Below are 16,713 nucleotides of genomic sequence, written 5' to 3' on the forward strand. Positions count from 1 at the left end.
TCGGAAAGACAGCGTCTGAATTCAGACGCTGTCTTTTCGACAGACCTGTTCGAAACGTCGTGAGAATTATTTTATTATGTTTAATTTTTATTATTTTATTATTTCCCTTCTACGTGACTTTACCGAAAGAACCAAGAAGATTTCAAAGTTTTGTTTCTTCTGCGTGGTAGTTTATGCCCCTCGACGAGATCGGCAACGTAAAGCGGTTCAATTGTGGCGTGCACTTTGTGCGTAATCAGTGCGACCTCATCACACGTCACCTTGAGCTCCTCTTGGCTCATGGTGCTGCCCTGGCTCTCCACTTTCTGCATCAATTGTGGCGTGCACTTTGTGCGTAATCAGTGCGACCTCATCACACGTCACCTTGAGCTCCTCTTGGCTCATGGTGCTGCCCTGGCTCTCCACTTTCTGCATCTTCTCCTTGATCCAGGAGAGCAGGAAGCTGATCTTGGTTTCGTATTCCTTCCATTTCTTGTCGACCTCCTGCAGGGCCACAGGGCGTACAATTCCGTCATTGAGGCAGAGACCACGTGTCGTCACCTGTGTTTGTCAACAGTGTGTGTTTCACTAACCTGCTTCCGTTCCTAAATTAAACCCCTTCTCTTATCCCTTGCCTATCCTACTGATACTCGCTGCCCCAGCCCAGCTACGACCCCCTTAACCCCTATCACTACCCCTCTATGTGTATGTATGAATGTTGAACTTATTTCGCACTGTAAGTAGCCAACTGCGGCTAATCGGAGGTGTGGGGGAAGGACAACAAACCAAACCACTACCCCTATCTAACCACTCCCACTTGTCCTCCTTACTGTGACCATGACTAAACCAACACTTTTAATGACCCCACTCTTTATTGTAACCACCATCAAATAATGTTCAATTGTATCATTATTGTAAAGCACCTTGGACTAAGGCGCATTATAAATCTATATACGAAAAGACAAGATAACACTAAACTGAACTATTTTATTTAGGAGGTAAAGCCCACTGGAGCTGTGAGTTATTTTTCAGAGTTGACCTGGCCACACGTGACAGCTCACTGAAGTGGCTTATCATCTTCACCGCATGGGAATTTATAATAGCATCCAAATAATAGAAATGCATGTTTCTGAATGAGGAGGGAAAAAGCGGAGGATCCGCAGCAAAATCCACACAACCACCACGAGGAGAGAGAAACACGGAAACTTCAAATATACAACAGGCATCATCAGGGTCTGGGATCAAACCCACGACCTTCTGCGTACACTAGGTGGCCGCAAGATGTGAGATGAATACATTTCCATTTGGAGAATTGCAGCTAGCAGTGCACCACCCTGTTTCAGAGAATGATCCTCAAACGTGATGCCAGACAACTACTTCAAGATATATATATTAAATATGATCCACATTTTTCTCCAAATATATTCCAATTGTGATAATAGTGTCATGTTGAGGAATCCATTGGGGTCTTTAGTTGAGTAGAGCATTCCGCACGCCAGAGAAAGTAAGCTCTTTTTACAGGACTTTAGAGAATCCTTGATATTTTTTTACACGTGAATCACACTCTCCTATACACGTTGTTATGAGATTGTCCCAAGATAGTCTAACCAGTACGCTTCATCAACAGAATGCATTTAAGCCACAGTAAGTGCAAAAAACAAATTGGGCAAGATGGTTTCCTGGGCATTGGTTTCATCAAGACGAGGGCATCAACTCACAACATTTGTGCATCTGGTTTAACCACCGGTGGCTGAAACACAGATTCGATTCCAGCATTTCTGTGGCGCTGGCTAAGCACTCTAACCTCTGAACCACCCAGCCAATTTACACAACACAATCTTGATATGGGGGGGGGGTGGGGGGGGGGAAGGTTTGATTAAAAAAAAACTTGTCATGAAAAAATTGCACAAAGCAGCATTGTTTATGGCCACATTTAACTAAAATTCCAAGTCATCCCAGTGAGCACCTTCCTGCGGTGACATGTGGCGGCTTGAAAGGGTCTCTTGTAGGGCTGAACGATTTGGGGGAAAATATCTAATTAAGATTTTTCTGACAGATATTGCGATTGCGATTTGATTTGCGATTACATTTTTTAAAAGTCAAGCATCAGTTCAATACTCACCGTGTAATAGATTTAAAACATGTGATGAAGCATTATCGCATGATGCCATCAAAATAGGAACTGCTCTATATATTCTAATGCAAAGGATGAGAACTTAAAATATATGAATTGCTTCCAATATGTATCTATTAAAATGTTTTAATTGAAATAGAACACTCAAACATGGAACAATTGTTAAGTTAAATAAATAAAGTTATAATAATAAAAAATAAAACAATTCCAATAAGAAAGTAATAGGACTTTTCAAATCGCAAAAAATCTCAGCCTTTGCGATTTGCTAATCGCATTGTTTCAAATTGCGATTTCGATTTGAAATCGATGAATCGTTCAGCCCCAGTCTCTTGTTACAACCCTATGCTGATAAGCCTCACCTCAGTTCGCAGGACAACGTTTCTGCTGAGTCCACGATTTTGAACAAGCTCACAATGGTTCTAATAGATGAGCAAGGCAGAGAGTGCAAACTTTTTTAACGAGACTACGGAGTCACAGTCTGCTAGCCGGTCATTACACGTAAGATTTCCACATGCTACTTACCATCCACACAAAGGAAAAATGCAAGGCCTGTATCGAAAACGTCTTCACCTCTGGCTGCCCCCAGTATTTTAAATATATAAAGTTATTTACAAGCCCACTGTTTTTAAGTGGGGCGAATTTTCCCACAATTTTCCCCAAAATTGCAAAGAAACCATCGCCACACTTGACCTTTCACTGCAACTCACGTAGATCGTGATGCCATCCGCTGGGATCTTCGGGAAGGCCTCGTAAAGGGCGGCCACGTATGTCACCACCGACTTCTCTTCAGGAGATTTCACATCGACATCTGTGTGGGGTGGGGGGGAGGGGCGAGTACAATGACTAAACTTTAAACTTGTAGGAAAACAAACACAGCATTTTCAAATGTTACATAATACAGTTTCAAATGTTACGTAAAGTTTTCCAGCATATTTAAAACATTGTTTTAATTTGCGGGACACGTCGCTCGAAGAGATGATTGTCCGACAGTCGTGAATAGTGATGGAGTGGCAGCCAGGAGATGGAGCGCGTCCGAGAAGACGTCCTGCGCGGAAATCAGCTTGCTGAGCTATCATTTGTGGCCAGGTCGCTTTTTAAAAATAAACCAGTAGCTCAGTGGGCTTTACCTGGTGAAATAAAAATAGTTTAGTTTCATTTACCTTTCAAAGACTTAACGTGTTTAAGTAATTTTTTGTTGTTGGAACGTTCTGACCCGCCGCCCACTGGACATCTGTGAAAGAGCTTAATAGCTCATCGGATTCCTCCAAAATAAATACATATTCTGATTCTGGATCGTTACATCGCTGGACCTTGGGAGATGGAAGCAGCTTAAAGAGGCCTCATTCATCATGGCTGACGATGACGATGAATTTACATTAATTTTGCAGAGTTAATTTCATTGTTCAAAGCAGATTTAATAAAATAATAAGTTAGAAAATACAGTTAAGGAATACATTCATATTCTTTTGCATTTATAAATTCGTCTAAACGTACACTATACATCTTTTTCGAGGTTATTTTTTTTATACGTCCCATTAACATTTAGATATTTTCTATATCAATGACTCCTTTTTAAGAGGGACCTTATTTCAACAAAAAAAATGGTCTGTCGTGGAAAGCACAAATTATCTCAGTCTGTTGTCTGTTACAGTGCACAGCCTGGTTTAGAAAAGCCCATGTGGTATTAAAAAAAGATCAATCACGCAATTGCCTGCATATTACATCCATACAAGCGGTCGTCCTTTCAGGCAGACTTTATTTGAGCTCAGAAGCACTCAAATAAAGTGGCCCAGCAATATTTTTTGGGGTAAACTATTCCAGTATTTCCAATAATCACGGTTATTTTCCCAATTGTAACCTGAATCCTAGGCATGGCAATGTGCCAATGATAGCAACAATAATAAAGCAACATTGACATCAATAAATTCCACATGAGTCTCAAAAGTTAATTCTGCAAAGGGTACAGCCAGTAACATGTTCTTATAAGAATAACATTAATAATATTTTGGATTTAAGTGCGGCTTGCTTAAATGCTTTAGCATCTCAAAGTGTCTTCCATCGCATCTCAACTGAAACGTTCCAAGGACACACCTAGTGGCAGATGCCCCCGTGTGGCAGAAGGTGACCAGGCACTGGCATGAATGTGAGTCTTAGTCGGCTAATCCGGGGCAACCAATGGAATGTCGTCATCCCAACTGATCAATCTACGGGTATTACTTCAGAATTTGGCAATTGTTGACGCGGGCACACAAATGGCCTACTCATTTCAAATGAAGTCACGGCATTTGTAACGTCCGCTCTTGCAGCAGATGGCGTGTATTTATGGTCCATTCGCCCGCATTGTCAACGTGGGCGGCCTGCCAGAGTCGAACTGCGAACCTCCGCAACAAATGGCGAACGAGCTGCTGGCGGGTGGTGCCACAGCCCCCCCGTGCAATGTCCAGATTGTGCCAAGGATGGCGACATATTAACTACCTCGCCTGGTATACAGGAGGTCGTCGTAGGTTCGATCAAGACCCTGACGCCTGTATATTATAAGTTTGTATGTTCTCCCCGTGATCGTGTGGATTTTACTCCGGGTCCTCCGGTTCTTCCCTCTACATTTGGAGACGCGCATTTCGAGTGTTAGGCTGCTATAAATGTCCACGTGATGAGCCGCTTCATTGAGCTATCATTTGTGGCCAGGTCACTTCTGAAAAAGAGCTATATAGCTCAGTGGGTCTCACCTGGTCAAAGTAAAAAATAGTTTCGTAGTTTGAGTCGTGCTCACCTTCGGTGTCAAGCAGGCGTGGGACTCGCAGGTTCTGCTCGGCCAGGCTGAAGGCCTGCTCCAGGTTCTGCTGATTGTTCTGCTGGTAGACCTTCTTCATGTCCAGGAGGTCGGGTCTGCAGGAAAACAACAGCACGCACTGTTCACCTAACGTACCACACGGACACACTCATCGCACCATTTTTCCACGAGTGGTTTTCAACTGGCTTAATTGCTGTGCCAAGCTTGAACCAAAGTGTGACACGCTGGCCTCGCAAGACAGGCGAATCTCACTCGAGGCCGAGCAGGACCACCAGGGGCAGAGCTAACGCGATGCGCGAATTCCGTGTGACATCAGTCAGCGCACCGCGAGGACACGGCATCACCGCGTCAACTACACACACCTTGACTCATTCATTGCAGCTTTCCCGCGGTGGAAAAACAAACTGGCGCAGGCATTGAAAAACCGTCCAATGGGAAAAAAAAGCCATCGGGTATGGGGGAGGGGGCAGCACGTGCTCCGTCACCGGTGGCGGTGGATGATGGCGTTGAAGAGTCTGCCGTCGCGCCACGAAGTCGTGAAGTTGTCGCAGCGCAAGTCTGGGTACTCCTGCACAACGCGACGCACCCACAGCAGGAGGCGCTCCTTCGCGCCCAGGTCCCGGTGCTGCTCCCCCACCTGGATGTCAGACACCTGCACGCAGGCGCGCGCACACATACGCACGCGGTCAACGCGTTAGGGTCGCCACGTCTCTCTCGCGGTCGACCAAACTCAGACACACAAGGGCACCCCGGTGGTGAGATGTTAACTGCCTCGCCTGGTATGCAGGAGGTCGTGGATTTGATCTCGACCCTGACGACTGGATATTTTAATTTTGCGTGTCTCTCTCCATGGTCGCGTGGATTTTTCTCTGGGTCCTCCGGTTTTTCCCTCCACATTTAGAATGAGTTTCCACGTGATAAGCCAGTTCATTGGGCTATCATTTTGTGGCCAGGTTGCTTCTGAAAAATAGCCATATAGCTCAGTGGGCCTTGGCTGGTTAAATAAAAATAGCAGTCCGCACGAGGTCTATCAAGCTTCTTGTATTGAAGTTCAATACAATGACGGTAACCAGAACTCAGAATAAATCAATTCCCGCCACCCGAAAAAAAAATGCCAAATCGCGGATGACCTCGGTCAAACCCCCCACAGGTGGTAAGCCTCACACTTACGTGGAGGAGGGAATCCTCATGACTTCCACAAGCTGCCAAAAGCGGTGGGTTCTGTGCAAAAGACTGCAGGCACTCTCAAGGAGACGACGCAAGAGGCTATGATCGTGCAATCGTTGTTGGAACGTGGATACAGATTTGCTGCGCCCCCTCGTGGACATTCGGGGTGGCAACCTCCAATCGCAGGAGAGGTCGCATGACTACGTGTGCTTGTGTGCTCTGCGGAGCAGTGACGCTTCATCAAACGGACTTAAAAATTCAGTCGCGCCGAAACCTTGTCGTCCTATGCCACTGCTGTACTAAATGGTCATGGGTGCTCGTGGTACTGATGGCGATGATCCCCTGAAGTTGCATTAATGTGTTAAAGCCTTAAATGTCGAGTCGCATCCCTTCTGCCTGACCTCATTCCCTGAAATCACAAACGCAGGCGTTGTAATGTTGTTTTGTTTGTTTCTGTCTGTCTGCAGCATGTCCTTTGTGACCCATTCACTTTCGACACGCTGCTCGTGTGCATGGTAAGAGAGCTTCGAATCTTGCCGATAATTTACGACGGTAATTGTGAGCGAGATTGGCGCAATCCCTGTAATATTGCAGTGCTCAACAATTTAAATTAAAGTAAAATTCACATCTGCGAGCACGCATTTCTCTCAGTGCAATCGGAGTCCTTTCACCATGTGGCATCCAGCCATCTGGAACACGAACGTTTGACTCTCACGTCTGATTGCATTGAACATAACGTGGTGGTCCGAAGGGAATAGACGCGGTGGTGCACAAGCACAAACAAACAACAATAAATCTTCGTGGCATATAGAAACATCAGTACTAACGTTTGACTCTCACGTCTAATGATCACTGTTACATTGTTTTTATAGCTTTATTTCACTGATTTTGAAAACGTTTTGGTTTAGCCATGTTTGTTTGTTGTAGTACAGAGTTAGCCTGATAACTTTAATCTACATTGTCTTATGGTTTGTTATTGTTTGACTTGCATCCCACTTGGATTTTTGCACACAGCGTTGAAATACGGTGTTTTTTTCTGGAAGACTTTGATGTTTTTTCCAGGATTTTTCTGTTGCGGTTAGTCACTTTAAGATGTTTTCTGGTTCATGTTTTTGTTTTGTTGCGGTTGCACCCGAGTCAAGAGCTGCATGGCTCACAGGGTTATACCTCATAAATAAAACTGAAATTACATTGAACATAACGTTGTAGTCAGAAGGGAATAGACACGGTGGCATATACAAACATCAGTGCGACAGATTCCCAGCCATAACTTATTTTAAAACAAGTCTTATTTTCCGTGCGGTTGATGCTCATGTATGTACATTGAACTTATTTTGCCCCGTACGTAGCCAACCGTGTTAATAGGAGGTGTGGGGGGAAGGACAACAAACGTAAACACAAAAAGTAGTTCTAAATAAATGTGTTTTCAATCTAGATTTTAAAGTGCATAGCTCCAGCAGCTTCCTGATATTGGATGGCAGCCTTCACGCGGCCCGCTCTGTGAAGTGAGATATCGCGACAAATGCCATCGACACAGCGATCGAACATCGATCATCGATCTCCCGGTCTCCAGAGCAGCGACACACTTCTGTTTGCACTTAGTCACATATTCACTTTAAGATGTTTTATTGTTCATGTTTTTGTTTGTTGTTTGTTGCGGTTGCACCCAATTCAAGAGCCGAATGGCTCACAGGGCTCTACCTAATAAATGAACTTGAACTTGAACGTCACGCCAAATGGCCTTGTTCAGGGCCAAACAACAAGGCGTCAAAATGGGACCTTATTTTTGCAGGAACCAAAGTATGAAAAAAGAAAGATAGGTTTTATCTTTTCTGGCAATAAAACAGGTATTAAGATAATCAACCAGGTAGGGTGTTGACTGTTATGTTAGCCAACTCTCTGTGTTGTATTGCATTATATTTATAAGTTTACTTGGTTAAATTTTCTTTCATTTGTACCTGATGATTGCTTGTGTTGCAATCGAAACGTCGTATGCCATTATTTAATAAAAACATTATTTCTACGTGATTTTACCGAAAGAACCAAAGAGTAATTCCTGCAGTCACGAAAGCTCCAAATCAAGTAGGTATTAAGATGTTTAAACACCAAATATAAACTTTTTTTGCAAGGAATCATGTTCGCATTAACCACACGTACTTGTGGTGAACATGCAAACAAACACGCTCTGATAGTAAAACTATTCTTATTTTTTCGACAATGCGTCAGTGAGACCCTGGGACCAAGGCTCCTCCACAACTGAACACAGAGGGCCTCTCCCGTGCGGAGTGCGGGTATCTCGCGAACACAAAACACGTATCATCGACGTCAACTTGCAACGACCACAAACACGAAGGAGACATCAACAGCGATGCACTCCGCTGCTCCTCACGCGGTTGTCTGGGCTTGAACACCCGAATGTGAAATTGTAGTTGAAGCACCATTGCAGCAGCAGCAGCAATCGCCAAATAGTTTGACTGAAACGAGTCTTTGTTTTCACCACTAGGGGGCTCAACGGCACCGCTGTTGAGATCAACGTACGAACAGGGGCGTTGGCTGGAGAAATTCAACCACGGCAAAGCCATACAGTGGCAAACGCCACGGTATATTGTTACAGGCTCGGCTCTGTCAGCACTCCCTCGGCGATGGCGCGCTAATGCGTCCGTTAAACCCTGTCGGTGACGTGTGCGTTAATGATAATATCGGTCTTCCTGCGCTATTGATCCGAAATGACGGCAACACCACACAATTCGTTTTGACAATGATATCGAGAAGGAGCAGCAGCAGAGGAAACTAGATCCAATGTTAGTTAGCAGGTGCCGTGAGAGATGTCGGTACCCGGTTGGTGCATGTCTGCGTGCGGGGCTTTGTCGAAACACCGTGTAACGACCGTCCTAGAAGGTGGTTGAGACTGACATCAGCCATCGGACGGTCCGCTCGCTCCAGACGCGTTACAGACTTTTGCAAGCGTGCCCTTGATCATTTTACTCTTGTGGACGTGAAACAGTTTTCACATTTTCGGCACTCGGGAAGTAGAAGACAGTACTGGGATACACAAATGTCCGAACGTTTGACTCGGTCTTGGGCAAGCGGTGTTAAAAGTCTCATCACGAGTAAAAAATAAATTATAATTTACTCGTGATGAGACTTTAAACCGCGCACATGAAAGATGTGGATCTCTTTGTCCCAACTCCCAGGAATGTGTGGGGGGGGGGGGTTGCTACCTTTCTCAAAGATCATTCAACAAGAACATGGGTTTCTTTTATAGGAGCACTTAAAGTTGTCCGCGCCCGGCCCAGTCGAATGTTCTTCACAGCGAACAGATTTACGCATGGCCAAATCATTTGGCCATGCTGCGTTGGCAGCGATGCACAAGCACGAACGACAATTTTTTTTGTTTTTCGTGAACAAAATCGACACGTTCGTCAATAGCACTGTGACCTAAAAAAGGAAAAATAATAGGTGATGTTTCAGGCAACGACTCTTCTTTGTGCTATGTAGAAGGACCGTTCCCAAAACGTCGTCTATATACTGTTACTTCTAAGGCCACAACGGTGTAATTGACGAATGTGTTTAGGTTTGTGTCTATCGCTCTTCGTGGGGTGACTTGAGACAACAGGGATGGTTTGTTATTTCTTTGTTATTTTTTTAAACAAAAGTTGGATTCGGGCTGACAACTGGCACATAATGATATGCTCTTGTATATGATTCATGTCTGTGGATATATACACAACTGTCAAAAGATATTGTACGGAATGTGGTCTCCAAAAAAAAACACTCTCTTCGCCTTTAAAAATGCTGCGTCTTCTACTAGGACAGTACAACTTCAAGTATCCGACTCGCCCGGGACTGAAGTAACGTAGAGGCGGATATGTAAAGAGATTGCAAATGTGATATCCTTAGAATCGATAAATAAATTGCAACTGCTTTAAATATTTCTTTACATTACTTTAGAAGTGAACTTGTGTAGGGCTAACAATGCATTGCTCTTCGTGAAATAGTCGGCTGCTTTTGTGTTTAAGTGTGTTGTCCTTCCCCCGCACCTCCGATAAGCACAGTCAGCTACGTACAGTGCAAAAGAAGTTCAACGTAGATGCATACAACGGTTTGAACATCTATGGAACATGTGGCATTGGCAGTGGTGCACAAACGCAAATAACAAAACTCTGTTTTGAGTTTTTTTGTCGCAGAAAATTACAGTTACACAATGCGACTAAACACCTGTGCGTACCCAATGTACGTTGAACTTCTTTTGCACCATATGTAGCTAACCGTGCTAATCAGAGGTGCGGGAAATGTTGGTGGTTCATTTGGTCAGGGTGGATACGTGACGGTCGGATATGCGACATTGACCCGTGATTGCAAATATACTCGTCTTTGCAAGATTTTATTTTCCTTGCTGAGTGTGATTATTAAGACGTGATGTTTTTTTATTTATCATATATATAAAAGCTGAATTGAAAGTGTGGGAAAACGTTGCTGAATATGCCTCTTATAAACATGTCATTTGACTTTAAAAATCGGGGACTTATTGCATGCAGCATGTGTTTGCAGTTTTGAATGGAGTTGCTTGCAGTGCGGAGAATTAACTAACTTAACTAAAGAGAAAACAACATGTGCAATCTGTGCAGGGCAGTGGGCGGCACAAGTATGTATACATTCATTACATTCCTATCTGTAATATATTACCTGGTTTAATGCGTTCCGAAATGTCCCCACGCCTCACATTTTATCTGAACATTTTCTGAAAGCAAACGGCGTACAGTGCATTCAACTACATTCTTCAAGCCGCACGCACAGTGCTCTGACATTAATCATTTTGTACGGCTCTTTGGCTGGCGATACGCAAGCTTTCAATTGCTATAAAGCAGAGCGCACGCCATATTTGAGCGAAAGCTGTGCTGAGGTCAGCCCAACACCTAACGGGGCCTCCTCTGGGTCGATTTGGCGTGGGCACCTGGTGCCAAACATTTGTTTGACAAGTTTATTGTCGAAGTGCACACTGTGTGCTTATTGAATTGCACAAGTTGTTTCAGACCTTGCCACCCAAAACGTATTCCAAATGTGCTATTGGTCAAGAGGCAATTAAATGTTCTTCTGCAACTCCTGCTATCGGCAGGGAATCATGATAATTTAATTGCAGCCGCAGGCCGGTTGCAGAGAAGAAAAGTGACGGAGTTTGGAGGAGGAGGGGAGGGGGTCCTCAATTTGTGAGGGCGTCCATCCAGTTCCTACAGGATGCCTGCTTCTCTGCAAGTTCCAAGAGGAATTTGCCAACAACACGAGGCCGATTATGAAATGCCGCGTGAGCGCTGACAATGACAACGAAAAAAAATTGTCCTAAGTGGTGGCTATAGAAGATAGCACCACGAACTGCAATAACACTGCCCTAAAATAAATAACATTTTCATTGGAAATGTTTCACAGGACAATGGCTCAGATAGTTATTTGACTACTTGCCTTTTGCCCATCCAAGGACGGGTGTATTGCAGTAAATCTGAAACTTGCAAGCGAAAAGCAGAGCGCGACGTCATATTCATTGCATCCATTCGTGTACAATTTGTAAGGCCGCGGTGACACAGATCTTTTTAATTTAAAGGTTATAATCCCTTGTTCATCATGACGTCCTTTTTACTTCGATGTCTCAACAGCGTTACAGGCATCGCGTGACGTGAGGGTTCTGCCTTTGTAGTGAGGGTTGTAAGTTGACGCTGAGGAGGGGGGAGGAGGCGCCTCGCCCCCTCCATGTGGAGTGACGTCACCCACTAATTAATATTAATGAGGGGGGTTGGCCCACGTGGAGTGACGTCACGCGCAGGACACACAGACATTCTTGGCTCATTATAGTAGTAAGTGAAGAGGATCTGTCCACTATGAAGAAGGGCCATTGTCTGAAATGTCACCTATTTATGTTTTCCTTTCAGCAGGTTTTTTTTCTCTTCTTGAATATGGCAATATATTCATTCAGGAGCCGAATGCCAAGGTTGTGGTCTGCTAGCCGCGACAGGGCTTCAGCAGAGAGTTCGTGTAGTTTTTCTATTCCTCCGTTGATGGAGCGCATAATGTAGTGGTTTGTCATATATGGTCCATAGTTGCATTGCCACAGTGTTATTGACGAATGTCTTGAGATTTTGTTATGAGTGCCGCTGCCAATGCAATATCATCCAGATTGCATTGGGTTTCATCACAGTAGGGGGGACGGGTGGGTGGAGGGTGGGCTGGTGGGAGGCTGCCTACATTTTAACCCAGAAATGTCAGCGGCGCTGACTCAGTCTCCAAGCTGCACAGTGCCCTCATTCTTAAACAAACGGCTGTCTTTTCTCTCCTCGGCACCGATTCAGCAAGAACGATCACACCAGACCAGCCAGAAAAGGCTGCCGCCTGGACACCACTTTAGTCGTGATAACAGGACGACCAGCCCCAACACCCCAGCTCTGTGTTCTTCACTAATTTTCAGGGACGAGACATTTGAAACCATTGGGGTTTCACAGCAGCACGATGATTATGATGATGGGAGGGTGTTGTCACGTGTTGTGTGTATTGTCGGAGGCCGCACTTCAGGAGCTGCACTAAAGGCCACCAAGGGCTGCCAGTGGGCCGCGGGCCTTGCAATGGAGAACACTGCCCATGCTTCACAACGGACCAAAGTGAGACAGGCAAAATGCCTCCAAGTGTGAATATTTCACTCGCTCAATTATAACCGCTGAGCCAGTAAGAGAACCACCAATTAATTCTAACACTTCTGATTGAATGTGTAATCCATTACAAGACAGTTTGAATGGAGTTTTAAATAAAGGTTCAAGGTGCAGCCCTGCAATTTCTTGCTCACACCACTGTGGCGAAAGAGCTTCGACTCGCCAGCACGAGAGAGCACCATCTCTAAAGGGTATTTGGCCTACTCTTCCATGCTGACCAGATGTCCTAGAAGATGTGGAGCTATCCACACTCTACTCCACCACACGCAAACTGCAGATCAATTAACTGTGCCATACCTATTTATACATCCGGGTAGACATAGGTGCGGAATGTAAAAATCTCGCCCCACGTTTGAACTGCCGAGCGGGGATACCGAACTGGCGGACTATTTACTATTACAACTTTTTTTTTTCACCAGGTAGGGCCCACTAATGTAGCTATTTTTCAGAAGCGACCTTGCCACAAATGATAGCTCAACGGAAGTGGCTCATCATGTGGGACATTATAGCAGCCAAATACTCGAAATGTACGTTTATAAATGTGGAGGGGAAACCCGGAGGACCTGGAGATAAATCTACTCCACCACAGGGCAAACATTTAAACTCAAAATATACAGATGCCAGGGTCGGGATCGAACCCGTGACCTCCTGCATACCTGGTGAGGTAGTTAACATCTCGCCACCATGCCCTTTGGACTCAATGCTCGAGTTGCACTTCCAATGAAAGGAGTGTTATTCCCATTGCAGGCAATGTGTGCATTTCAGGTCAACTCTTTGTTCAGGCCATATAGTTGGAAAATTAAGCTGTGTAGAAAGGTTTCAATAATGTTTGTTTAAATTGGGCCCAATAACTGCCATTCCATGCCTGACAAGCAGGCATGGAATGGCAGTGGAAAATTGAGAAGGGGGATTAGTTTACTGCTTGGAGCTGTGCTTTGCAACGAGCATGCAACTGCAAATTAAGAATTCACTCCGTTTTTTTCCCTCTTGCTCAAGATGTACTGAATAAGAAAAGCAATGCAGTTTCAAATAAAATCCCAGGTATGTTATGCGTTTGGATACGGCAAGCCCATGCTTAACGTGTCTTCATACAACGCGTTATTCACTATAACGTGGTTCTGACGAACTACTTTTTTGAGCCAAGCGGGATGGGAACTCTGGGTGCACGCGCGGAATGATACGGTGCGTGGCGGCGTACCCTCATCTCAGTTCTGTTGCCTCGCAATGGGAAAACTGCAGGCTGACATTATAGTGCAGATATGATTAAAATGTGCATAGTGTTATTTATTTATTCATGCCCTGCAATGTACGTAAATAATTCCTCGCTTAACGCGGTACTTTTCAGGAACGCATCTTGTACGTTAAATGAGAAATTACTGTCAATACAATTAGTTACCGCTTTATGAACAGGGTGCTCTGGCCTATATCATTGGCTCAGATTGCTCATGGGCCGATGAGCTTAAATATGATTGAATTCATATGGAGTCACAAATCCTTTACTGTTTATGCATTCAGTGTCCAGCAGAGGGCAGTGCAGCAGATGCTGTACACTGACTCCTCTACCTATGAACGAGTAAAGTTCCAGAGGTCTGTTCGTAAGTCCAACTTTACTCCTGTCAATTCCAAACATGTTCTGCGGCATGTACACTAAGCACAGGGAATGGCTTTAAAAGTCCTGTAGATGTAGATGCCGCTGGTTCCTCATGTTCTGCAGATGTAGACGCCACCACCGCCATCTACTGCGCGGCAGTTGAACTTACGACTCTCGGTCCGAATGGGCAACTGGACATACGGACAGGTTTTTTCGCGTCTCTGAAATGTTTTAGTCGAACGAGCGTAAGTAGAGGAGTCCCCTACTTATTTGGCCCCACTTCGATGCTCCCCACCTTCACCAACCCGCACTGAGCAGAGACACGTCAACAAAACAATTCTGGCAAAATCGCCTGAAACTTTGTTGTAATCAATATAGATTTTAAGTTTTCGTGACTGCAGGGATCCATACTCTTTGGTTCTTTCGGTAAAGTCACGTAGGTATAAAATAAAATCAATTGTTGTAATCACCAGAGAAACGTCGTACTCAAACTGTGAATGTTGTGGATTTACTCTCCATCACACCGATGTGCTGACGTAGCTGCTAAATGACACACTTTGTTCACGTGACAAACCTCACTGATTGGTTCTTCTGGGTGGCGGTGGGTTAACAACACAGTTACATTTACGCGATCTACCCCAAAAACCTTCATTATGATTCACAGAACCCTACTGACACAGAGCATTGGCACACGGCAAGGCTTCACTGGGCGAATGAATGTGAAGCTAACAAAATAAAACACCTGCAGCACGCGTGTTGCCCTCTGACCTGGAAGTGAAGGATGATGGTCCAGATGAGCCCCAGGGTGAGCTTGGGGTTTCCCTCTGCGATGTCATCGCTACGGATGTTCACCAGCTTGATCTGCGGGATGATGTCACAGCAGTTATGGCCAGTATCTAAATTATACGTAGTTAAAAAATGTAATTTCGTTACAAATGTCATTTGTTATTTCCGGTATCTAAATTACACGAGATGCGGTTAATTGATCATGTGTATCTGCATTGCCTTACTCGATTAATTTGTAATGGTAATTAACTCTGCACACCTCTGCACCTCCGATAAGCGTGGTTGGCTACGTACGGTGCAAAAGAAGTGCAACATGCATGCATACATCACAGGCCACATTTATAGACATTCATTGATCAATTGAGGCTCATGCTGGGATGGGGATTGGATCAACGCTCCTTCCGCCCAGCTCTATCTGCAAATACATTGAAACCTCTCAGAGCCACACTAACTGGGCAGAGAGTCTTTCCGATTATGCGGGGGGCATCTGACATACTGCAAATAAGTAAATAGTTGAAAGACGCTACATTTTCATAACATTAAAATGTAACGTAATTACAACATAAGACATTTCAAAGACATGCAATCATAATAACTAAATATTACAATTAATAACAAGATACACCGCACTATACACCATATACGTGCAAAGACAAATATTTTCAATGTAGCATGAACAGACTGTTGGGGCAAGTGCTGTTAGCGAGCACCTATGAAGGCAGGCACAACATACGTTGGGGTGAGTGGCCAGAACCATGCCCGGCCACCTTTATCTCCCCAGTAATGATGTTTACACAATGCACCACGGAGGCTGAGTTAACCTCGGCGAGACCCAGAACCCGTTCATGCATTCATCGATGACGGCAAGCCGGAATTTAACTCGGGTCACTGGGTTTGTAGCGCAGCGTTCTAACCACGGACACTACCACTCTCCAACATATACATACATTCACCGTACATTGTACACACACAATATACACAAGCACTACTTTCTACACACATGCAAAGGTCACACACGTATGTGTGCAAGGACACCACTTTGTTGTCCATCTTTTGACTGTTTAAATGTGCCGAGCTCTGTTGCTCCTCCCTCTGCCAAACCCGTATCCTTTCAACAGGTACGCGTGCAGTATTCCCCCATATGGCACACAATTGGACCGATCAACTCGTCGGATAGCGACAGCCACAAGTTCTTGCACATGAGCTTAACGGGCAGCAGCCTCTGCCGTGCAAAGTGTCCAGGTCGGCGCGGCTCACTTGGCGTCTTTGCATGAAGTCCAGGGCGATCTTGATGTTCTGCATCTTGTGCACCAGCATGCTGCCTCTCTCCCTGGGCTGCAACACACAGCACGTGCAGCACAATCAGACAAACCACGACGACCCCCCCCCCCCCCCCCGCATAGCCTCATTCACAGACTGTTGGGGCAAGTGCTGTCAGCGAGCACCTATGAAGGCCGGCACGGCACACGAGGGGGCGGGTGGCCAGCAACCACGCCCGGCCGCCTTTGCCTCCCGAGTGGCGATATTTACACATCGTACCAGGTGCACATTTGAGGCTGAGTCAACTTAGGGG

The 16,713-nt window shown here is 45.0% G+C and overlaps 1 protein-coding gene across 4 annotated transcripts in view; it reads right to left on the reverse strand.

Annotated features, from left to right (window-relative positions):
* Nucleotides 1–16,713, reverse strand: part of LOC144938466 (epiplakin-like) — a 228,337-nt gene that overhangs the window by 46,645 nt on the left and 164,979 nt on the right. For 3 of the 4 annotated variants that reach the window (XM_078866306.1, XM_078866305.1, XM_078866307.1), the window contains exons 4-9: nucleotides 16,398–16,475; nucleotides 15,123–15,215; nucleotides 5,390–5,556; nucleotides 4,884–4,999; nucleotides 2,821–2,921; nucleotides 364–483 (exon numbers count right to left, since the gene is read on the reverse strand). In XM_078866306.1, coding sequence (XP_078722432.1) covers nucleotides 364–483; nucleotides 2,821–2,921; nucleotides 4,884–4,999; nucleotides 5,390–5,556; nucleotides 15,123–15,215; nucleotides 16,398–16,475 — 675 coding nt within the window. Of the gene's footprint in view, nucleotides 1–260; nucleotides 304–363; nucleotides 484–2,820; nucleotides 2,922–4,883; nucleotides 5,000–5,389; nucleotides 5,557–15,122; nucleotides 15,216–16,397; nucleotides 16,476–16,713 lie in introns of those variants that run through there. The other variant, XM_078866308.1, reaches the window with a different exon arrangement.

The sequence above is a fragment of the Lampetra fluviatilis genome, chromosome 22, assembly GCF_964198595.1.
Source record: "Lampetra fluviatilis chromosome 22, kcLamFluv1.1, whole genome shotgun sequence".
NCBI classification, from domain to species: domain Eukaryota; kingdom Metazoa; phylum Chordata; class Hyperoartia; order Petromyzontiformes; family Petromyzontidae; genus Lampetra; species Lampetra fluviatilis.